The 24,216-nt window shown below is 47.6% G+C and overlaps 2 protein-coding genes across 8 annotated transcripts in view; one reads left to right on the top strand and one right to left on the bottom strand.

Moving 5' to 3' along the window:
* The first annotated feature begins 3,142 nt into the window (after positions 1 to 3,142).
* GDF11 (growth differentiation factor 11) lies at positions 3,143 to 17,041 on the top strand. Its single transcript, XM_016923257.4, has 4 exons — positions 3,143 to 3,697; positions 8,521 to 8,918; positions 9,437 to 9,818; positions 16,919 to 17,041. The coding sequence occupies exons 1-3, from the start codon at positions 3,253 to 3,255 to the stop codon at positions 9,815 to 9,817; spliced, it is 1,224 nt and encodes a 407-aa protein (XP_016778746.3). The 5' UTR covers positions 3,143 to 3,252; the 3' UTR covers position 9,818; positions 16,919 to 17,041.
* Positions 12,522 to 24,216, bottom strand: part of SARNP (SAP domain containing ribonucleoprotein) — a 78,222-nt gene continuing 66,527 nt past the window's right edge. For 5 of the 7 annotated variants that reach the window (XM_063786655.1, XM_024347800.3, XM_016923256.4 and 2 more), the window contains 2 exons: positions 20,471 to 20,560; positions 17,176 to 17,458 (listed from right to left, as the gene is read on the bottom strand). In XM_063786655.1, coding sequence (XP_063642725.1) covers positions 17,417 to 17,458; positions 20,471 to 20,560 — 132 coding nt within the window. In that variant the 3' untranslated portion in view covers positions 17,176 to 17,416. Of the gene's footprint in view, positions 12,786 to 17,175; positions 17,459 to 20,470; positions 20,561 to 24,216 lie in introns of those variants that run through there. The other 2 variants (XR_010148298.1, XR_673361.5) reach the window with 1 other exon arrangement.

The raw sequence follows: 24,216 nt of genomic DNA, 5'->3' as shown, positions 1-24,216 counted from the left end.
TTCAGATTTCTAGCCTGGATGATTGTCATTCACTAAAATGAAAAGCTGCAGGATGGGACACATTTTAGGGAGAAAGAAGGGGTTCTCTAACCTGTGATATTTGAAGTGCCATGAAACATCCAGATTGAGATATGCAGGAGGCATCTGGCCTAGAGTTCTGGCTGGTCCTGTTTACTTAATGTCTTCTTTTCTTTTCTTCTTTTCTTTTCTTTCTTCCTTCCTTCTTTCCTTTTTTTTTTTTTTTTTTTTTTTTTGACAGAGTCTTGCTCTGTCACCCAGGCTGGAGTGCAGTGGCATGATCTTGGCTCACTGCAACCTCCGCCTTCCAGGTTCAAGTGATTCTCCCATCTCAACCTCCTGAGTAGATGGGACTACAGGCGCACATCACCATGCCCGGCTAATTTTTGTATTTTCAGTAGAGACGGGGTTTCACCATGTTGGCCAGGCTGGTCTCGAACTCCTGACCTCAGGTGATCCACCCACCTTGGCCTCCCGAAGTATTGGGATTACAGGCGTGAGCCACCGCGCCCGGCCTACCTAGTGTCTTTTCTAGTTTATATGTTCTCTGAGGAAAGGAGCTGAGTCTTACTTACTTTTGCATCTCATTTATCTTTGTACCTGCCACTAGATACACGTTTGGTGAGGAAGTGAAGTCTGTACTACCTTCTCTAAGGGAGAAGAAGGAGGTGACACCAACTTTGCTCTCACAGCCTTTCCAATTTTGCTGAAGAAATGACAGAGAAACATTTTAGAAAATAGGATATGCCAGAATATGTGCTAAAGGCAATCGCTGCTCTGGAAAATCAGAAAGGAAAGGAAGAATCATGAAGGAGAAGAAGCCCATGAAGGCCACTATTGATTGCTTATATGTAATCCCCACAACCAGTTAAGGGTAGGAATTGTGGCCCCATATTATAGATGAAGAAACTTGATGAAATGCTGAAATGCCCATGTCTTGGTTGAAAGCAAGGGAGGGAACAAGCTAAGTTTTTGTTCCTGTCTGTTTTGTTTTCAGTTTCTGTTACCCATGGAAATGGATTGTCTCTTCAAAGCTCCCCAGCTTGGTCCTCCTAACCCCTACCCAACCTCCTCCCCTCATACCTGGATCCCCAGTTTCTTCCTTTATTTTACTCCAGTTCCTCAACCCAACTCTATCCTTATGTCTGGTGCTCCTGATGCCTATGCCAAGCCAACTTTAAGATATTTTATTGGGCTTTAATTCCAGAGAGGAAACCAATGCCCCTCTATTCTGAGAAGCCCAATAATAAAGTTCATCCATTTATTAAATAAACATTGTGAATGCCAGGAAATTAGCAAGACCTGATTCCTTCAAACATTTTCTTTTCTTTTTTTTTTTTTTGAGACGGAGTCTCACTCTGTCGCCCTGGCTGGGGTGCAATGGCGCGATCTCGGCTCACTGCAAGCTCCGCCTCCCAGGTTCACGCCATTCTCCTGCCTCAGCCTCCCCAGCAGCTAGGACTACAGGCACCCGCCACCACGCCCGGCTAATTTTTTGTATTTTTAGTAGAGACAGGGTTTCACCGTGTTAGCCAGGATGGTCTCGATCTCCTGACCTCGTGATCCACCCGCCTCGGCCTCCCAAAGTGCTGGGATTACAGGCGTGAGCCACCGCGCCTGGCCTGGCACAAACATTTTCCATTTGACTATTGCTCCAGGGCTTTCAGATCCAGAAATAAGCCTGGAAAACCTGAAGTCAGAAGTTAAGCACATTCAAAACATTTTTTCACCTTAGTACTGTTTTACTCTGCTCTCTGACTGCCCAGGATCACACCTGAAGACTAGGGCTGGTCCCACATCTGTATTTCATCTCGTGCATCTGAGCGCAGACTTCTTTCCCATGCTCACCCTTGCAACCTCCAGCCCCTTCTCAGACTTCTAAGACCCTGCAGATCCAAAGATATAGCTAGAAATCCAGAGATCTAGATTTCTCCCCAAGTATAACAGCCTCCAGCCATCTCCTCTCACCCTTCCCCCAGTGGCCTCTAGCTCCTGCCTTTTCCAGCCGGCTGACTACCTTAGCCCTGTTAAGCCCCAGTTTCAAGCTCACAGTCTTCCCAGCTCTATGTCTTCCCTCTGTTTCAGTTCTTCCCATCACCTCTCCACCTTCTTAGGTTGTCCCTGACCTCTTCCTCTCCTAGTCCCCTTAATCCCTCTGATGAGCCTAGCCTGGTGCTTCCTTCCATGGCTTCCTTGAGCATCTTCTTTGGGCTACCTCTGGTGGCTAGAGCTCCTCTGGTCTCAAGTTCTCCACCTCTGTCCCCTGGGCTCTCTGTGCTCCCACCAAGGCTGACTCTTGTGGCTCCTTCTCTCAGGAGTTTCTGCCTTTCCTCTCCCCCACCCCCAATCCCCTGCACCTGCCTCCTCAGGGGCTCCCTTGGTGTCTCCCTGTCTGTGCCCCTCTCTCTCCTCCCCCATCCTGATTTCTCTCCCCCCCATCCCCCCACCCCCACCCCTTTCCCAGGGCACTCGTCTGTCCTCTGTTCCTCTGCCCCTGTTCCCATCTCCATGACCCCCGATCTCTTCTGGTCTGGCTCTGTAGACCTCTGTCTCCCCCTATCTAGTGGTACCCCTCTTCTCCCCATTTTTGTCTCCACTCTAACTCTCCCACTAGTTGTCCCAGTCTTCCTCCTTCTTGGTTCTGTGTCTCCCACAGACACACAATTTCCCTCTCTAGCTAAGTCTCTCACCTCTGCGTCTTCCCCCTGACTCTTCTTTTCCTCCTTTGTCTCTCCCTCTCTCCTCCTCCTTTTCCTATCTCTGTCTCTTCCCCCTTTATCTCTCTGATTCTCCTTGGTCTCTCTGGCTCTGACTTTCCCTCTATATCCGCCCCCCGCCCCCTCATATCTCTGTCTCTTCATCTCTCTCTGGCCCTTGCTCCCTCACTCCCTCCCTCTCTCTATTCCTCGGCTCTCTCCGGCTCCCTCTCTCGCCTCGGATGACAGCGCTGCCTCTTTTGTTGGCTCCGCAGCCAATCGCGGCCGCTGACGACACGGGGGCCGGGGCTATAAAGGGCCTGGCCCGGGCTCGGGCCCCCCCAGCCGCCCGCCCCGGCCGCCCGCCCGCCCCGCCCGCGCGCCCGCCGCCCCCGGCCCCCCGGGTCCCCCCTCGGCCGGGCAGCCCCCAATCCCGCGCCGCCCGGACCCCCTCCTCCTTCCTCCCTCCTCCCTCCGCCCCCTCCCCGCGGGACTCCGGCGTCCCCGCCCCCCAGTCCTCCCTCCCCTCCCCTCCAGCATGGTGCTCGCGGCCCCGCTGCTGCTGGGCTTCCTGCTCCTCGCCCTGGAGCTGCGGCCCCGGGGGGAGGCGGCCGAGGGCCCCGCGGCGGCGGCGGCGGCGGCGGCGGCGGCGGCAGCGGCGGGGGTCGGGGGGGAGCGCTCCAGCCGGCCAGCCCCGTCCGTGGCGCCCGAGCCGGACGGCTGCCCCGTGTGCGTTTGGCGGCAGCACAGCCGCGAGCTGCGCCTAGAGAGCATCAAGTCGCAGATCTTGAGCAAACTGCGGCTCAAGGAGGCGCCCAACATCAGCCGCGAGGTGGTGAAGCAGCTGCTGCCCAAGGCGCCGCCGCTGCAGCAGATCCTGGACCTACACGACTTCCAGGGCGACGCGCTGCAGCCCGAGGACTTCCTGGAGGAGGACGAGTACCACGCCACCACCGAGACCGTCATTAGCATGGCCCAGGAGAGTAAGTGGGCTGCGGGGCGCGAGCAGTGGGGTGCTGGCTCTGGCCCCGCGAAGGGCGCCTTCTGCTCCAAGCGGGGCGCTCCCTGCTGCCCCGGCCCGGAAGCTTTTTCTGCGAAAACTTGACGAATTAGGGAGCGGGGGCTACTTCATAGAAGTTTTCCGAGCGGTGGAGATGGGCTGCAAAGTTGTATGCACGCCTAGTTCCCGGAGGTTGGGGCGGGGGAAATGGGGCGGGTTTCGAGATAGTGCCTTCCACCCCCAGTATGCTAAAAAGATCCTTGTTGGAGTCCGGGGAAGCTGGGGCTGGGCAGTGACTCTGTCCTGAAAAGCCGTGGTGGGGAGGCTGGAGAACAGAATCGGGAGGCTGCAGGACCCCCGCAGCCCCAGCTGGACTGCAGTGCTCTCTGCTTCCCAGTGGCCCTGGCGGTAACTCCCCACTCCGTGCTCCGTTCGCAACGTGCCCAACCGCCTGCAGAGAACTGTGTGCTTTCTCCCAAGAATAGGGTCCCAGAGCCCTGTACACCTCCTGGCAGCCCAGCTGGCACCCTTTCCATCCTGACCCCTGTCTCAGACCGGGTATCCCAAGGGGTCGGAAAAGCTGTGCCTTCTTGATACTGACCGAGCTCGGAGAGCTCAACTCCATTGCGCTGGGGGCTAAGGACACTCATTGGCTACTCAAACCTTAGTGTTCCATCCCTTATTCGCCCACCCCTACTGCAGGTGGACTTGAGAGAGACGAAGACCTAGGAAAAAAGAGAAAGTAGTAGATGGGGGAGCAGGAACCCAGGCATCCGAGCCCCTGACCAAACGGAAGATGAACATATAATAGACATGAGCTGCTTTGAAATTTTATGGCCTGGAAAATCCAGGCGAATACTACACCCTCCCTTTTCCAGCTCTCCTTAGGGTCAGGTGACTCCTTCTCCTCCCCCACTGAGGTCTCCCCCCCCCCCCAACTACAGGGAACCAGGCCTCTCTTATTCCCTAGTGGTTTGGCAAGGTTCCCCCCTTCCCACAGCCCCCTGCAACACACACAGAGTTTAGTTTTATGGCTGTGAACAGAAGACGGGGGAGACTGGTTTATTGGCAGATGGGTCATAAAAAGCTGGGGGCTGAGGGGAGTCCCAGTGGCCTACCCCCATGGGAGAGGCACAGGAACCCAGGTGTGCATCTGGGAGGCTGAGTGCCTCACACTGCCCCTGGTATTTCTGCAGACCTCAATTCCACAAGACTTGGTCAGGGCTGTTAAACTCAAAGAACCAGGAAACTGGCTGTGGGGGTGGGAGGTATGGGGATCCGGTCTGGGGTTCCTCAGTTTCCCTTCTATTCTTAAGCCTTCTGCTTATGGAAGCTAGGGTCAGTCTCAGATCGACTGAGGGCAGGGGTAGGGGGTGGGGTTTCTAGGAAACGGAGTTATAGAGGAATTCAGATCAAGAGTTTGCTGGAAGATGAAGGTTACAGGGGGAAAAGATACTCTAGTCTCTGTGGTGTAGTGTGTGTGAAGATTTCCAGGATGGGTGATGGGGCTGTGGACTTCTCCTTGCCCCTAAATATCCTTAGCATCCCTTAACCAACAGGCCTGAGCCCACCAGAGTTAGCTCTGGTAATGGGGATACACGAAGTGAAGGGACCCTGCCTACATGAGGTGGGCTGTGCAGGTGAGGCCTGGGTCGGTGGGAAGGGGACACCAGCTGGTAGGATCCCATCAAAACTTACAGTCCCGTGCCACCCCAGGACTTGTACAAGTAGGGAACTGGGTCTCCGGCCAGGTATTGTACGTCCCCTTTAAGAGCCTAGCTGAGCTCTTAAGAGAGGGAGGGGGAGTGGAGGGGAGGGGAGGGAGAGAGGGGAAAAGGAAAAAGAGACTTTTATAGTCTAATCCCCAGGGACCCGCTTTAATAAGAGACTTGTGCTCTGCTAATCGGGGGAGGTGTTTGTCAGCAGAGATGGCCTCCGTTCCCCTCCCCCTCCCTCCCCTCCCCCAGCCCTCAACCCTGGACCCCAGCCCCCACCTCTCCTAGGCTGCTCTGCCTGCCCTAGTTCCCTCTACCCTCTCAGGCTCTCCCACCAAGCCTTCATCCTGGGAACCCAGCCCCCTGCCCTTCTGGGAGCCAAGCCCAGCCCGAGTTTCTCTCTCCTCCCCACACCAAGAGGCCCCTGCCCTCTCAGCCCAACCTCCTGCCCTTAGGCCTTCCAGCCATGGTTGGGAGTGTGTGTGTTGGGGGGGTTAGGGTGGGGGGAAGGGGAGGTGGTGTGCAGGGAGGGGGCTGGGCATTTGCTGAAAATAGTGCAGTGACCTCTCTCTCCCACCAGCGCCGCCTACTAAACCTGACCTGCTGCCTGCCACCAGCCCGATCAATTCAACACAGATGTGGCCCCTTTTCCTCCCCATCAGAGCTCAGCATATGTGTGCTGGGGACTCTCTCGAGCCCCGTTTCCCTCTGTGGCTCTACCTGCTTCTCCTTTGTTCCTCAGTCTGTACCCTTTCTATCCTTTCTCTCCTTTACCCCACTAGGTTTAGCTTCCTCCCACCTTTAGCTTTCTAACCATCACCCACTCCTTTCTATCACTGCCTCTGCATCAGGATTCTGAAACTCTCAAACTTATTCTCCCTTTGCCATGATTATCCCCTGCATCTTTCCACTCTAACTTCTATTTCTCTCCCTATATCTACTAATATGCCTTCAACTCTTAACAGTCTCTTCTCTATTATCTCCCTCACCATCTCCAGTCTCTCCCCTGGCTCTTCTCCCTGCTCTTTTCTTTCTCCCTATGTTCTACCTCCTTGTAGCACTGACTGTCCCCTGTCCACTGGGACAAGTATGTGGAACCAAAGACTTAGATGTAGCCCTCATCTTCAAACCCTGGATCAGCTTAGGTAGAGGGAGGGTTATGTTTAGAGCTTAGTAGAGAATGCGAAAATAGTAGTAGCTTCTCAATAAATGTTGGTTTGTTTGTTTCCTATTTTCACATTCTCTAGTTAATGCTCAGCACTCATGTGAAGCAAGAATTATTATTATCTGTATCACACTGAGAAGTTTGGTGAGTAAGGTTAGATAGTGGTTAGTAAGGAATCAGGCAGTGATTAAACCCACTTCAATTATAGCCAAAGAACAGAATTTAGATGCCAGGAAGAACTTTCAGGCACTTGCCTGTATAATTTAAGATTGGGAGTTTAGGGAGTTCATTCACTATGTATTTATTGAGTGCTGTCTAGCACTATGGGAGGCACTGAAGCTACAATGGTGAGCAAAACAGACACAGTATGAATAATAACAGTGTCCACTCTCATGGAGATTAGTACCTAATGGCAAGAAAATAGACAATTCTTATGCTGAAATTTATAAAGTATGCTATTTGGGATGTTGCTTGTCACTCCCCATCTCACTAGTAGCTTCCCTATCCCAGCTACTTCTGATCTCTGAATTCTCACCCCCCAAATCCTACTCCATTGCACCATCACTGAAGCTCCAGCCAGTAAAATAACTGGACTACCAGGGCCCTGGGACCTCAGAGAATAATCAAGAAAAAAAAAAGCTATAGAGACTTTGGGTATCATATCCTGAATATATGAAGTTCATTAAGCACTTTCTCCTCATCTCACTTAGAAGGTCCTCTTTCTCCCAGGGTGGGGGTGGGGAAGAGCTGACAGGACACCCTAAGTCCACCCTGATTTTGCAGAACTCAAGACATGGGGAGGATACTTAAAGGCCTAGACTTCCTAACCCTGCTTATATGGCTCTGGAAGCTCATTCCTGATTCTTCCTATCTAGAGTCAGGATAGATATATTCTGTCCAATGGAGACATGTTGTAGGACACTCCCAACTGACTTAGGAAAGGCAGTGAAGAGGAGCTGGAATGGAGGCAGAGGCAGATGTTTATTGAGAATCATCTATTAGACCCAAGAAGGATCAATTTAAGGTCCAGAGCAAGGGGAAATGGGTCAAAATGTAAAGTTGGGATGTTAAAACTTTGTAAAGACCTACTGGCACTAGACTGAGAAGTCAAAGGAAGCTCAGGGGAGAAAAAAGGCATTGTAGTTAATCTGGTGTATTTAATATTATTTCTGATGCTTTAGGCAAATAGGAGGCAACACCATGGAGGTAATTATTCCTTTCCTCAAGAGCTGGGGGCAGTCATGGTGATGATGATGAAGCAGCAGCTGAAGAAACTTCTTAGGAGAGAATGGGGAGACAGATGTATAGGAAGTGCTTGGATAGTTCCATTTTGCTGGGTGTTATTCCTAATGGGAGTGAGGCAAGAAGCCTAGATCTGAATTCTGGTTTACATAATGGGATAAATTTAGCTCATGCTCCCTATCTGGACCCTGGGTTATCCCCTCTCTGAGGCCATCTGTGTTATTTTGTGGGGGAGGGATGTGCCAGGCTCTACCTGTCCAGCAGATAAATCAGAGCAGATAGGGGAAAGGTGATGGAAGGGCAGCAGGTGTGATAAGAGGTATGGCTTCTATAAAGAGCTTCAAAGATTCAGAAAATGTTGGAGCCTTACATGCTGGGAAAAGTTGGACAGTAAGGATGGTGGTGGAGGAATAATTTTGCAGGTTATCTGGTAGACAGGAACCTATATATTAGGGCAAATGGATTAGGAAATGGACACAGATCAGTAAGGCCTTATAGGGCCATCATCCTAAAGAGGAAGTGCTGTTTTAGGTACCGGAGGCATGGTATAAGATAGGCATGGGAGAAGGGTAAAGAAGAACTGGAAAATCAGGCTGAGAAGTCCAAAATTGCCAGTGCCACCCAGGACTACTGATCCCCTACACAAACACCCTTTGCTGATGCTGTGCCCTTCTCTCTTATCAGCGGACCCAGCAGTACAGACAGATGGCAGCCCTCTCTGCTGCCATTTTCACTTCAGCCCCAAGGTGATGTTCACAAAGGTACTGAAGGCCCAGCTGTGGGTGTACCTACGGCCTGTACCCCGCCCAGCCACAGTCTACCTGCAGATCTTGCGACTAAAACCCCTAACTGGGGAAGGGACCGCAGGGGGAGGGGGCGGAGGCCGGCGTCACATCCGTATCCGCTCACTGAAGATTGAGCTGCACTCACGCTCAGGCCATTGGCAGAGCATCGACTTCAAGCAAGTGCTACACAGCTGGTTCCGCCAGCCACAGAGCAACTGGGGCATCGAGATCAACGCCTTTGATCCCAGTGGCACAGACCTGGCTGTCACCTCCCTGGGGCCGGGAGCCGAGGGGCTGGTGAGCAGGGGGCCTGAGGTGGTGGATATGTGTAACCTGGCCCTGAGGAGATAGGGTTACATTGGAAAAGGTAGACAAGGAATGTGAAGGAGGTTGGGGACCAGCATTACTTCTCTGGGGTCAGCAGCTGATTCTAGAGGAGGAGTTGAGGAGTGGGGTGGCAACTATTACTTCTCAAGGATCCAAATCAGACAACAGCTGAAAACTGGATTTGAAGGTAAAGGTGTCAGTTAATGGAAGAGCTGTGAGAACAAAAAAACTGGCTGTTGAGGCGTTGGGCCAAGGGGCTGACAGGGATCAGGTTGCCAGAAGAGTAAGAATTAGAGATGGTGAGTTGAAGGAGAGCTAGCTAGCTGGCAAGAAAAGTGGGCAAAAGATAAATTCTGGGGGTGGGAGCAATGGAAAAGCTGAGAAGTCAGCAGTCTCTATTCTGATGCCCCTGGCAGGTGGGAAAGGAACAGGGAAGAGGAACTGTTCAGGACCATATCACATTTCTTTCCCCTCTCCCTGACCCTCAGCATCCATTCATGGAGCTTCGAGTCCTAGAGAACACAAAACGTTCCCGGCGGAACCTGGGTCTGGACTGCGACGAGCACTCAAGCGAGTCCCGCTGCTGCCGATATCCCCTCACAGTGGACTTTGAGGCTTTCGGCTGGGACTGGATCATCGCACCTAAGCGCTACAAGGCCAACTACTGCTCCGGCCAGTGCGAGTACATGTTCATGCAAAAATATCCGCATACCCATTTGGTGCAGCAGGCCAATCCAAGAGGCTCTGCTGGGCCCTGTTGTACCCCCACCAAGATGTCCCCAATCAACATGCTCTACTTCAATGACAAGCAGCAGATTATCTACGGCAAGATCCCTGGCATGGTGGTGGATCGCTGTGGCTGCTCTTAAGGTGGGGGATAGAGGATGCCTCCCCCACAGACCCTACCCCAAGACCCCTAGCCCTGCCCCCATCCCCCCAAGCCCTAGAGCTCCCTCCACTCTTCCCGTGAACATCACACCCTGTTCCCTGACCAAGCAGTGTGCAATACAACAGAGGGAGGCAGGTGGGAATTGAGGGGTGAGGGGTTTGGGGGAAAGGGGAAGGAGGGGCATAGTCAGGGTGGGGAGTGTTTGAAGTTTGCAGATGAGAAGGTTTGACAAAAAGACAGAGAGATGTAGAGACAGTGATAGAGACAGAGGAACAAAAAGAGCAGCAGTGAGAAGGCAAAGAGAGAGGCAGAAGAGACAGACGAGGCAGAGACAAAACACTGAGAAAGAGACTGAAATGGAGTAATAAATGAAAGCCCCACACCAAGCCTCCTTTCTTCCACTGGCAAGGTGAGGGGCTTGGTATAGTTTGGGGAGATCCCCTGACTATTCAGTAGGAGAAGAAATCAAAAATCCATTCTTTTCTCCTTCTCTCCCTCCAACAGTGGCCAGGGGAAGGGGAAGTGAGGGCAGGGGCAAAAAGATTTGGGAATTTTTATTTATTTATTTATTGTGACTTTTCATTTTTTTGGTATTTGGCTTTACTGGAATAGGAGGGCCCCTGCCCACTGTGCCCTGTTTATCCCTTATTCCCCAAACCCTACTCTCCCCAACACCTACTCACTTAAGCACTTGTATAAAGCCTCCAGGGTTGGGAATGGGAGTAAAGGGCAAGAGGGCGGACACATGAAGTTTAGTTTCTAACCCATCATCACCCTAACTCAACCTTTTCTGAGCCAAATGGCTTGAATTGAAGCCAGTTGTCATGGAAATAGTAAGAGGTTAGGGTTTAAGAGCTGGGGATGCGGGGGTGGGAGAGAGAACCCTCAACATCCAGGATCTATATAATGAGAGCTACTTTAAACCCTCAGGTCCACCCTCATGATGCTGAGTTATTTAGCCAGAGGGTGCAGCCTGCTTATGCCCAAATTCCCTCAGCCAAGAGAGAGACCAAAGAGCCTCTGGAATGGCCCTGCTCCCAGCCTCTATCTTCAGGTCAATTAGAGAGAGTATAGAGACCCCAGAGTCCCCTGGGTCTGGAAAGCGTTAGGAGAGGTCAAGAAAGGAGCAGTAAGGAGGCTGAAGGTTACAGGGCATTTGAATCCAAATCACTGCTCTGGGCTAGGGAATAGAGCCAGCAGACCAAGGTGGGAGGGATTCTGGAAGGGGGACATTTTAGTCTCCTAACCCCAAAGCTCAGGGTGGAAGAGGGGAGAACAAGGAAGCAGAGTGTATAATTATTTTTTCCTTTTATTTTTGGAATCTAACAGTACCTGGCAGCAGGGAGGGGAAAGTACAGTGGGGAAAAGCATCTGACAAGGCCAGTTAGAACAGAGGATGGGAAGGATGGAGACTCCCGGGTTTGGAAGGCTAGGAAGCAGGCTGAGACTGGTTGCCATTTCAAGTCACTAGCTAGGCCCATTCATTCCTCCCACAACCCTGACCCATTCTCCTCTGGACTCACTGTGCCTCAGTTTCTTCCCCTCAATGGAATGAGAAATGACAGCACCCGCCACAGCCAAGAGATGAATTCTGAGCACTTACCACGGGCACTTTATGGACATAAAATACCTCTCGCTGTGGGACAGATAACCAGGGCACCAGAGTAGTGGTGAAGAGATGTGAGGCTTAAGAGGAGTCACAGGCTTCAGAGTACAAGTTCCCCTCTGCCTCCCAGCTGGACAGTGCCTAGAAGCCAAGGAGTTGAGAATCTCCTGATCCACACCCTATCCTTACTTCACCACCAGGCCTCTTGGCTCCAGGCAAGAGCTTAGAGGATGTCAGGAGAGGTGGGGGTAAGAACCTTCAGCAAAACTGTCACTCTAAGTAGAGCCAGCAGTTACGGGTCTGATAAAAACAGTACTGAACTAAAGTAAAGCCCAAGCTGGTGAGCAAAACTGGATGGCTTATTCTTCCCAAGAGCATGACTCTCCCCCTTGGCCAGTTGGTGGAAGGGGCAAAGGTATGTGACCACCCTTGAGAAGGTGATGTTGGTGAGCTTTAACATCTTATTCCTATTCTTATAGTGAGAAAGTGAAACAAGATCTTTCAGTAGAGGAATGGGCAGGGCTGTTAGGCTCTTCAGCTTGCCTTCACCCATATAGCAGCTATGCTAACCCCAAACCTCTCTGGCCCTGTTCTTCATCCTTCCTTCTGCCCCAATCCTGGAGGACAAGACACACCCGGCCATCAACACCACTCACATTTCCTTGGTGGAAGGAAAGGAACAGAGAAGTGAAGAACAGATGATATCTCCCTCCAAGGTCAAATGCCTCGTGACCTTGGCAGAGTAGGGATTGGGCAATAAGCATCAGGTATCTTCCCTCTACAGATTCTAGAGAGCTGGGGCATTAAATATGGGGGACACTTAGAATACAGCTCCTTAAATACCACCAAATAAAGACCTTTGTGTGTGTGTGGTGGGTGGGGGGGTGGGGGGCAGGGGTCTTTCTCTTATGAACATAAATCTGTGAGCTGAAGTCTCATTCCCCTGTTCCTCCCTACCCCCAAAGAGGCACAGAGTAAAGGGACTTGGGGGGCACAGCTCAGCAACCCAGTGGGAGTTAGCACCCCCTCCCACCTTATGATGTGTGTGGACCTGGCCAGTGCCCCTCTGAACATATCATTATTAGTGTAATTATCATTTATTTTGTGTATTTGTCACATTGTGTGCATGACAGCCTTTGTTAAGGGTGTCTGAGGAGTATGGAGCTGACAGGGGCATTGGAATGCCGGGAAAGAACTTCTTCAACTGAGATCAAGGCTTCCTGGAGGGAACCACTGCAAAAAGGCCATCAGGCAGTTTTCAAGTTATGTGACAGAGGGCAAAGATGGCCATAGGGTGCTCTGAGTTTTGGGATGGTCACATGACACAATCCAGCACTTGAACCTGAAAAAAAAAATAAAAGCGGTCAAAGAGTTTAGAATTCAGTGCTGAGCTCTTCTCCCTAATCAAGTGCCACATTTACACCTTGGAGAACCGGAGGTGAAGAGGATCTGAGACAGGAAACCTCGTGTTCAATGACTAAGAAGATGGGGTCCTGGAGCAAGACAGAAAACACTAAGGGCATGGTGGTATGAGGTTTGGGACATGCAGGCCAAGGAAGGATGGAAAGAGGACAGGAAACTGGGGGTACCTAGAACAACCCCTCTCTGAAAAGCTTGAGCCAAAACAGTCCCAAAGACAACAAAACCCCTCTCCCAGCCTCCACAGAATGGAAGATCTAAAGGTTCTCTTGAGATGATCCAGCTAGTGTCCTATTCTTCTGCAGTCCCTGTTCCTAGGTTTCCTCAATGAAGTTTGACAAAAATCTAAACCAACATAGCCAACCAACTTGCCTTGTTACACAAGAGTGGCTAAAATAGCATCTCAAATATTCTTTCAGTTCACTGTAAAAATTTTTCCCATGTACCTAGAGCACAATTCCCCAGGAATATGAGTTGGGAATGGCAAAAGAATATTGCCTGACTCACATTTTTCAAAAATAAGGAAAGCTGGCTGGGCGCGGTGGCTTACATCTGTAATCCCAGCACTTTGGGAGGCCGAGGCGGGCGGATCATGCAAGGTCCGGAGTTCGAGACCATGCTGGCCAACACTGTGAAACCTCATCTCTACTAAAATACCCAAAATTAGCCGGGCGTGGTGGCGTGTGCCTGTAATCCCAGCTACATGGAAGGCTGAGGCAGAAGAATCGCTTGAACCCAGGTGGTGGAGGTTGCAGTGAGCTGAGATCGCACCACTGCACTCTAGCATGGTGACAGAGTGAGACTCCCATCTCCAAAAAAAAAAAAAAAAAAAAAAGGAAAGCAGGACCCAGTGGTGTGCTCCTGTAGTTCCAGCTATTCAGGAGGCTGCGGCAGGAGGACCACTTGAGGCCAGAGGGTCAAGGCTGCAGTGTGCTATAATTGGGCCTGTAAATAGCCACTGTACTCCAAGCTGAGCAACATAGTAAGACACTGTCTCTAAAAAAAATTAAAGTAAAATAAAAATAAGGAAAGCTCCTGTGACATCAACCTGATCCAGAATTGGGGACAGAGCTACTGCGGGTTCAATGTACTGCCATGTTTTCCCTGTCTTATCAGTTCTATCAGCACACTGACCCCACTCAAGACCAACTACAAGACTGAGGCTGGAAGTGGTTGAGTAGCAGAAGTGTTATGTATTCTATCTTCCCAAGGGAACCATATCCACATCTACCCCTAACTTTGGCCTGAGCTGAAAATGGGTTTTCTCTCCCTGTGGCTCATTTGTTTCCTATATTGAGAGAACACCCAAAAAAAGACTACTCAAGATGACTTTTTACAAGTCTTTTCTTTATCCTAAAACATCCTCCAACCGAAGGCATGGGAAGCTATCCTATACTCTGACCTTGCCTATATTTTAAATGGCAGGGGCCCCAAGCTAAGAATCAGCAGGCAGTGGCATTTACAGCTTCTGGTCTGTAGTGGCGTAGAAGCAGGAAAGTCAATGCTCCAAAGCAACAATGTCCAGCTTTCCTGCCAGTGAGCTGGGGTTGAGGGAGTGAATGGGACTCTTTCTGCCTTTTCTTTTTCTCAAAATACGACTGCATTAACTGGGTGTATGCACACACAAACATGTTCAAACTAGGGCACTCACACCTAGCTAGAACCTACTCAGGGAAAGAAATATGTATTTCCACAGTACCCTGATCACCCAGTAAAAGCTAATATTTATTGAATAATTACTATGCAAATTATGGTAAGCAAATTGTAGTGTGAATACATGATATGAGAATATCACTTAATTCACACAGCAACCTTCACAATGGGGTTCCTTTTGGTACAGTCTGAAAAGAGAATGATTATCTGCCCAGGGTCTCAGAGCTAGTGTGGTAGAATAAGAAATTAAACCTAAGTAGTTGCTAAACAATATTACATTCTAATCTATCCTATTGAAAGTGATCCGGGAGGTAGAAACCTAAATACAGGAACAACATAAGGGAAAGAGATAACAAGAAAGTTAGGGACACCTTGGACTCAAAGAATCTGGAAAGATGTGAAACCTGTAATTTTAAATCCCTTTGGAAGGGAAAAACAAGAAAAGTCTAGATATGGCAAGAGAAGGGGAGGTTAAATTTTGGGGGGATTCCAATAATCAGAAATAAGTGGCATTGCCAGAGGCCCTCATATAAGAGAACAGCAAAAAAGTTATCCTCCCTTAAGTTCCTCCCTCACTCCTCATATCAGACACAGCAAGAGAACTCAGCTCAACACCAAGAAGTCCTGCCCTTATTCACACTTTCCTTCCTATAGCCCTCATCCTCACAGAAGCTTCTAGCCTCTATCTTCAGCAGTTCTTAAGAGGTGGGGTGGGGGGCTGGGCAGTTTAGAGTGAGAGTGGAAAAAAAGAATAATCCTAGAGAACCATAAAAAAGTACAGATTTACAGCTGAGGAAGCTAGTTCTCCCCACAGCTTTTATAGACTCCCTCATTAAGAGCTTCCAGGTATGCAGAGAATGTCACAGCTTCAGGAATTGGAATCAGTTAACCACATCTGGATGCTGGATCAACTATAGTAGGGAAACTGGGGGAGAAGAAGGAAGGGTACTAAGATCTCAGGTAAACAATTACAAGCCTCAATGTCTGTTCCATCTCCAAATGGAATTACTATTTTAAAACTGAATTGGGAAAAAGGCATCCTGAACTATTCATGCTCAAAGAGTATGTGGAGAATGACTATAATGAGATAGGAAGGGGAGGACTTCATCTGGCTTGGAGGTTAGAGACTTCTGACCAACATAGGAACAGCTGCTGAAATGGGATGAAAGAGGTTAATAAGAAAAAAAAAATCCTCACAAATTGGAAAACACTGTTCAAAGATCTAGGGGAAGTAAGATGAGTGAGGAGAATAATTAGGCTTCAAGAAGAGAATCCTGGCAAGTAAGGCTGAATATCTTTCTGGAAGGTTATAGAGGATAAAGAGACAAAGTGAAGAAAACTTCCAAAAGATCCACTGTTCCACTTCATAATCAGCATCTGCTCTATTCCCTCATGTATTTTTCTCTTTTTAAAACCATATTCAGGAAGAAACCATTAGTGAATCTATAATCTCTCAAGTTACAAATCAGATCTATTCTGTTTTCAGATGAAGGCAGAGTAGAGAGAGGAAAAGCTAGCCCTAAGATCAGAGCCTGAGGTAAAGAAAAGGGAGGCAGACGGAAAAGAGGGAAAAGGGAAGGTCATTCCAATTTTAAGGTTTATTTGGTTGAAGAGGTGTCAAAAATTTAACCAGCATTCCCTTTTGTTCACTTCTCCAAAGTCTCAGAATGGGGCAAACTTTACAACAAATGGGCAGCAGTTTTTGGATCTGCTCTCCAAGGCACAATTTTTCTAAATTATCTAAACTTTAGGTCCCTGCTTTCCTCACCAACCAGAGACTTTGGAGAAATAAAGAGATATCTTGACATTAGAAAGGTGATCAAACTATTACCATTTCATTAAGCACAAAACCAGGCAGGTTTTAGTAGAAATAAGGATAAAGGATTACACCACAGCAACATGGGACCTGATCATAGTACCAAAGTTTTCAGGTAAGGTGTCAGGCTCCTAAGTCTTATTACCAAAAATAACTCAAACAAAAACCGAGCTTATATAAAGATTAAGAGGAGAAATTCTGCAATAACATATCCAAAAAGATTAAGCAGGTTTCAGATCTACATGAACTTGAAGCCTCCAGTTCCACTGCTTATGTTCCCAATGATTTAGCTAACAATGCGTAACAGCTCTGACATCCTCTGTCATGCTTTGATTCTGCATACAAAATTTCTTCTGTCTCTGAGGGATATCCAGCCCATCTCCCTTCCTGAACTGACTGACCAACATAGTATCGTATCACATCACCCTTGAAATCAGGGCCCTTTTCCTTTAATGTGGGACCCTGGACTCCATTTTATCCAAGAAAAAGTCTGCATTATTAGCTAATAACAGAAGGCTACTAATCACTGCCCTTGTATTTATGTCCTTTGCAACACCTAAAACCTCCCATGTTCTGTTTTATTTCAGCGGGTCACTACAAGCTGCTGGAGCAAAGACTTGGTGGGTGGGTAACTTAACCTCTTCACAGAGGATAAAAAATGCTTGTGAGTATGACAGAAGGGAATAAATAGGCTTAAAGGGTAAACTCAATCCTTTTCCTTGTCTTCTCTTCTAAGGGATAAAGGTATTATGGCCAATTCTCTATCATATTTGCCCCTGAAGCTCCCCTTATCTGGTCTAATCTAGCTCCAATAAATCAAAGGAGCACCTAATAAAACACATTGTTCTCTTTTCTATTTTTTTTATTAACAAGCAACATAATCAAAAACAAAAACACAACAACCTTAAAGCTGAAACAGCAATAAGTCAAACTGCTGCCGCAGTTCACGGATGTACCTGGGGTACATGCTCCCTCATTGCGAGGCAGGACGTAGGCACATGACTGTGCATTTAGGCATATATGTGACCAAGAAGAAGGAGAGAAATGGAAAACACTGGAGAACAGAAAGTATCAGGAACTTTTCATCAGGCAATCCCAAAGCGCTCTGCTCTTTTCCTCTTCTTTGCCTGTAAAGAAGAAGCAAGAAGAAAAAAATTAGACTGAAGACAATAGTTGCCTGGGTTCCTGGCTGCTTTAATCCAAACTCACATGAACTGTCACAAGGCCCAAGAAGGAAGGATGGCCCAGACTTGAGCTTGGTAGCTAGAGATTTCATTCCTGAATCTCTCCAATCCTTCCAGTTATCCAGTAGGAGCTGGAAAGTTTAATGGGTAAGGAGGGTGAGGAGTAAAGAAGATTATTGGGGGCGAGGGACAGAGAGAAGAACAGTGGTAGAAAATGGGAAGATTCCTGAAGCAAAGAGGGCCACTCAGCCTGAGATCAAGCTAGCCTGGAAACAACGGGCTCTTAACAGGCTGGGAAAAGTCTTCCAGTCAATGGGGAGACGGAAGATTTCAGAGGATAAAGGATTAACCAATGCTATTCATAGAGGTGAAGGAGATGCCCTTCTGAGCAGTCAGGCCCAGACAGTAGCTATTCCTTAGGACTCCAACTCACAAAAAAGGCATATAAATCTTTGATGCCAACAGAACGAATAGGGAGTGAGTGGTATGTGGGTGAGTCCCTATCATAGATCTCTTAAAGGAGACAGCAACACTGGAGAGGACACAAAATGGTGAAGGAAGACTTCTGGTTCTGGAAGTGACTCACAGAACAGCACCAAGTCCTTCATGGGCACTCCCAACCACTGCCCCTAGCAGAATACAAACTCCTCTGGCTTTTTTCTAGTGAAGAGTGTTAGCTGATCTGACTCTAAAATTTTCAGGGTTTAATTTACAAGACTGACTCTGATACTTATTCATGAAGAAGCTTTTCATAGGCCAGGCATGGTGGCTCACGCCTGTAATCTCAGGACTTTGAGAGGCCAAGGCAGGCAGATCACGAGGTCAGGAGTTCAAGACCAGCCTGACCAACACGGTAAAACCCCGTCTCTACTAAAAACACAAAAATTAGCCGGGTGTGGTGGCACACACCTGTAATCCCAGGTACTCAGGAGGCTGAGGCAGAATAATCACTTGAACCCGGGAGGCGGAGGTTGCAGTGAGCTGAGATCGCACCACCGCACTCCAGCCTGGACGACAGAGCGAGACTCCATCTCAAAAAAAAAAAAGAAGCTTTTCATAAAGCATCATCCTGTTGGTACTGTCCTCAAGATAGTAAGTTCTTGCCAGATATGGCTGTTTAAGGCCTTCCACCATGATCGTAAGCTTCCTGAGGCCTCCCCAGAAGCCAAGCAGATGCCAGCACCATGCTTCCCATAAAGCCTGCAGAAATGTAAGCCAATTAAGCCTCTTTTCTTCATAAGTTACCTAGTCTCATGTATTTGTCCTTTACAGCAATGCAAGAACAGCCTAATATACTTTTTTTTTTTTTTTTTTTTTTGAGACGGTCTTGCTCTGTTGCCCAGGCTGGAGTACAGTGGTGCCATCTGGGCTCACTACAACCTCCACCTCAGCCTCTGGAGTAGCTGGGACTACAGGCACATGCCACCACACTCAGCTAATTTATTTTAAACTTTTAGTAGAGATGAGGTCTCACTATGTTGCCCAGGCTAGTCTCCAACTCCTGACCTCAAGTGATCCTCCCACACTGCTCTCCTAAAGTGCTGGGATTCTTTCATTTTGAGAAACTATCTGTAAACAAAGTGACAAGAACAGGAAGTCTCATTTGAGTCCACTGTCCTTTTCCAGAAATGAGTTAGGCACAACCAGTTCTTATTAAATATTTTAAAACTATCCCTTTTTATACAGAATCGTTTCACTCTTTAAATAAAACTTTGAGGTAGGTTTTATTATCTCCACTTCCTAGATGATGAAACCTGAGGCTCAGGAAGTACTGTAACTTATTAATACTAAGTGGCAAAGCCTTTTTCTTTTCTTTTTTTTTTTTTGAGAGCAAGTCTCACTCTGTAGCCCATGTTGGAGTGGCGTGATCTTGGCTCACCGCAACCTCTGCCTCCCAGTTTCAAGAGATTCTCATACCTCGGTCTCCAGAGTAGCTGGGATTACAGGCACATGCCACTGCACCCGGCTAATTTTTTTAAATAAGTAAATAAATAAATAAATAATTGTATTTTTAGTAGAGATGGGGTTTCACCATGTTGGCCAGGCTGATCTTGAACTCTCGACCTCAGGTAATCTGCCTGCCTCAGCCTCCCAAAGTGCTAGGATTATAGGCGTAAGCCACCGTGCCCGGCCGCCTTTTTCTTTTTTGAGACAGGGTCTCACTCTATTGCCCAGGCTGGAGTACAGTGGCGCCATCCAGGTTCACTGCAGCCTTGACCTCCTGGGCTTAAGTGATCCTCCCATCTCAGCCTCCTGAGTAGCTGGGACTATAGGTGTGTGCCACCACGCCTAGCTAATTTTTGTATTTTTAGTAGAGACAGGGTTTCTCCATGTTGCCCAGGCTGGTCTCAAACTCCTGGGCTCAAGAGATCTGCCTGCCTCAGCCTCCCAAAGTGCTAAGATTACAGGCATGAGCCACCACACCCAGCCCAGAGCCAATTTTAGAATCCAAGCCTACCTGATTCCAAACGTTATACTCTTTGCCACTAGTCTAACAGACTCTAACACTGAATTAAGTATATTGATGGAATTCAGTGATGCCACTTCACCCAGAAAAAAAGTTATCAAGAAAAAAGCAAAATATTTGGACACTTAAGAAGTAGGTGGGTGGCCAGACATAGTGGCTCATGCCTATAATAATCCCAGCAATTTGGGAGCTGAGTGCAGAGGATCGCTTGAGCCCAGGAGTTTGAGACCAGCCTGAGCAACAGAATGAGACCCCATCTCTACTTAAATAAATAAATAATTAAGAAGTAGGTGGGAAAACAGTGTTTCTCTACTCAGTTTATTCACTCTCACTTCCTGGGCAACAGAGACCCCAACTCGACTTAAATAAGTAAATAAATAAATAAATAAATAAATAAATAAATAGGTGGGGAAACAATATTTCTCCATTCAGTTTATTCACTCTAATTTCCCTTCAAGGTCTATGAAGCATTCCAGGTATATTTTTACCTCTGTATCCTCTGTGGTTCCAGTTCCAGCTGAACTTGTGACAATCCCAAATCGCTCCTTCCTCTTTTTCAGTTTCTCATCATCTTCAGACTGTTCAAGGACAAAGGAAAGAGTTGAAACAAACTAGCCTCCATTCACCAAGTAAATGGGAATGAAATGATAACTTATTGGTCACAAGGTGCTAACCAACCCTGTGCCAAGAACTAAGGATCACATAAAGAGATAAGATACATAAGAAACTGAATAAGCTAGCATATACTATGTTGTACCTAGAATGACTAAAAACTTAATTTTAGGCAGGGCCTCAATACTCATAAGACAAGTAGGGTAAAGAAACAGTAAGAGGCCGGGCACGGTGACTCACACCTGTAATCCTAGCACTTTGGGAGGCTGAGGCGGGTGGATCAGGCAGTCAGGAGTTCAACACCAACCTGGCCAAGATGATGAAACCCCATTTCGACTAAAAATACAAAAAAATTAGCTGGGTGTGGTGGCGGGCGCCTGTAATCCCAGCTACTAGGGAGGCTGAGGCAGAGAACTGCTTGAACCTGGGAGGCAGAAGTTGCACTGAGCTGAGATCGCACCACTGCACTCCAGCCTGGGTGACGGAGTGAGACTCTGTCTCAAAAAAAAAATAATAAATAAAATAAACAGTAAGAAACACCCATAAAACAAATTTCTATGCTCAAGCAATTCTGGCAGTTGAGGGATATGGAAAACTGAGGTTTCACTGAATAACACCCAAAGTTACACCTAGTAACACCTAGTTAGAAGGTACCCAAACTACTTGTTGAACAATGCTTACACGTTACCAAGGAAAGAAAGGGGAAGAGGGCCAGAGTGGTATTTCTGAAAAACTTATTTGCTTGAAACACCCAGCAAAGCCATAGAAGGCTCTGAATAGTTTGAAATGATTCTTAAAACAGGTGAATCAAGGTGACAGCCATGGTCAACTCTCTAAGAGAAATGCTGTGGACATTTTCCAAGCATCTGTGAAACTCATGATGTCTGCCTGGGAATGAGAGAATATTTCAGTTTACCATGAGTTGGAGCTCGCCATTATTCTAGGTGTTTTGTATCATTCATGTCCAACACTGCTCAGTATAAGAGTCTATATATTTTCCTATCAGAACCTAAACCCTACCATTTTATTTAACCCACTTTAACAGTTATTTTCTCTTTCTCCACCTCCCCCTCACATCTTATCACCAGTCATCAGAAGCTCAGCCACAGGATTAGAAAACATCTGAAATCAGGTAGGCTCCTCGGGTGTCTTTCCTCCAGGAAGGACTTTCTAAAATTTGGCACATATATAAAAAGATCTCATTCTCTCATCATCTCAAGAGACCCTCTACTCCCTAGAGATGTACCCATCCTCACTAAAGAGCAGGACAGTTTCTTTGACTTTATTTACGTTAAGTTAACCCAACAGAAGGACAGATAAGCAAGAGTTCAAACAAGGGCACAGTGGCTCACACCTGTAATTCCAGCACTTTGGGAGGCCAAGGCAAGCAGATCACTTGAGGTCAGGAGTTGGAGACCAGCCTGGCCAACATGGTGAAACCCATCTTTACTAAACATACAAAAATTGGCCAAGCATGGCCGCGGGTGCCTGTAATCCCAGCTACTTGGGAGGCTGAGGCAGGAAAATAGCTTGAACCCAGGAGGCGGAGGTTACAGTGAGCTGAGATCATGCCATTGCAGTCCAGCCTGGGTGACAGAGTGGGACTCCGTCTCAAAAGAGTTCAAACAAACTACCTTTTTTTTTTTTTTTTTTGAGACAGAGTCTTACTTCGTTACCCAGGCTGGAGTGCAGTGGCACAATCTCAGCTCACTGCAACCTGTGCCTCCCAAGTAGCTGGACTACAGGCATGTGCCACCATGCCCGGCCAATTTTGTATTTTTAGTAGAGACGGGGTTTCTCCATGTTGGTCAGGCTGGTCTCGAACTCCCAACCTCAGGTGATCCGCCCACCTTGGCCTCCCAAAGTGCTGGGATTACAGGTGTGAGCCACTGCGCCTGGCCTCAAACAAACTTTTAAAGAATGTCTGTGTGGTGCTTCTGAGCTGGATTTGTTTTTAAATCCCAAGGAAATTATAGTCCTACAGTCTATAGGCAGGCTGTGTCTCTGGGTGTCCCAAAACTACAAGGTCAAAAGCAAAGGTAACAAAAAGACCTACAGAAATATACAGGAATTTTTCAATGCCTCTACTCTCAACCCCAACCAAGGAGTTGTCTTTGTCCCTGTGGCCACAGCAGCCACCTGTACAAATCAAAAGCAGGGCAGCTATCCAGCTTTCTGTGCTCAATTTAACTAGTCCACCTGTCTGAACACAGCAGGCAGGAGTACTGTCTTGGTCTTTAACTCTTTCAGCTTGAGAAAGATGTTCATTTTCTCCCTTTTGCTGCACCTGCTTTCTAGTGAGTAGGAAGAGACCTAAGAAAGAATGATGGTTACGAAGCAATTAAGAATCCTATACAAGTTATCATTTAATCACAGTTTATTACTAGAATAAACTACTGCCTACACAGTTTTTCTGCCTTTCTCATTATGACCACCAGCAAATCCATAGCGGGTACCTCATTAATGTACTCTGAACTATTGTAAAAACATTAAGCCAGGTTCAAAGAAAAAAATAAGTATTCTTGTCCTTAATAATAATAAATTAAAATAATAACATTATAGCCATGAACATCTGAGTGCTTAGTATATGCCAGGTACTGTGTGCAGTTCTTTACACATGCAATATCTCATTTACTACTTTTTTTTTTCCCCCCCCCAGAGACAGAGTCTCGCTCTGTCGCCCAGGCTGGAGTGCAGTGGTGCCATCTTGGCTCAATGCAATCTCCACCTTCCAGGTTCAAGGGATTCTCCCGCCTCAGCCTCCTGAGTAGCTGAGACTACATGCGCACGCCACCACACCTAATTTTTGTATTTTTAGTAGAGATGGGGTTTCGCCACGTTAGCCAAACTGGTCTCGAACTCCTGACCTCAGGTGATCCGCCCACTTCGGCCTCCCAAAGTGTTGGGATTACAGGCGTGAGCCACTGCATCCAGGCCCATTTACTACTTTATTTTAATTTTTGCAGAGAGGGGGATCTCGCTATGTTTCCCAGGCTAGTCTTGAACTCCTGGGCTCAATCAATCCTCTTGCCTCAGCCTCCCAAAGTGCTGGGATTACAGGTGTGAGCCACTGTACCTGGCATCATTTACTTCTTATAATAATCCTATGGAGTAGGCACAGCAATTAAATTCATTTCATAGATAGGAAAATTTAGTCTTGGAGAGATTAAGTGACTCACCCAAAATTTCACAAATAATACAAGGATTGGAATCCAGGACATTTTACTCAGGAATCCACTTTCTTAGCTTTACCACCTCCTCAAGGTATCTCACTTAAGTATTTCTTTGGAAGAACAGTAGGACAATTAAGTGCTTAACTCCCAAGGAGGAAGGATCACTAGAACCCTTAGCTAAAAAAACTTGTAAATTTTAATCACATCACTCAAATAATCAGGTCAAGAATACTAGGACCCCTTCTTCTAACGTACCATATACCTACAATTTATAAGTAACAGTATCTAGGAAAAGGGCTCCAGTTAGTAATCTTGTACTAATGTTTTTCTCAGCTAAATCTGGTTCTAATTTTGCTTAATTGGCTATTCCATTTGTTGAGATGTAATAAAAGAACAAGGGGCTGGGAGCGGTGGCTCACATCTGTAATCCCACCACTTTGAGAAAATCC

The sequence above is a fragment of the Pan troglodytes genome, chromosome 10 (assembly GCF_028858775.2).
Source record: "Pan troglodytes isolate AG18354 chromosome 10, NHGRI_mPanTro3-v2.0_pri, whole genome shotgun sequence".
Taxonomy (NCBI): Eukaryota; Metazoa; Chordata; class Mammalia; order Primates; family Hominidae; genus Pan; species Pan troglodytes.
The sequence above is the reverse complement of the archived record's forward strand: the minus strand, read 5'-3'. Positions and strand labels throughout refer to the sequence as shown.

Excerpts from the sequence above, each read along its gene's own strand:
- GDF11 (XM_016923257.4), top strand. The coding sequence starts at position 3,253 with ATGGTGCTCGCGGCCCCGCTGCTGCTGGGCTTCCTGCTCCTCGCCCTG. Across the intron at positions 3,698-8,520 it reads CATTAGCATGGCCCAGGAGA|CGGACCCAGCAGTACAGACA; the intron begins GTAAGTGGGCTG and ends CTCTCTTATCAG. Across the intron at positions 8,919-9,436 it reads GGCCGGGAGCCGAGGGGCTG|CATCCATTCATGGAGCTTCG; the intron begins GTGAGCAGGGGG and ends CCTGACCCTCAG.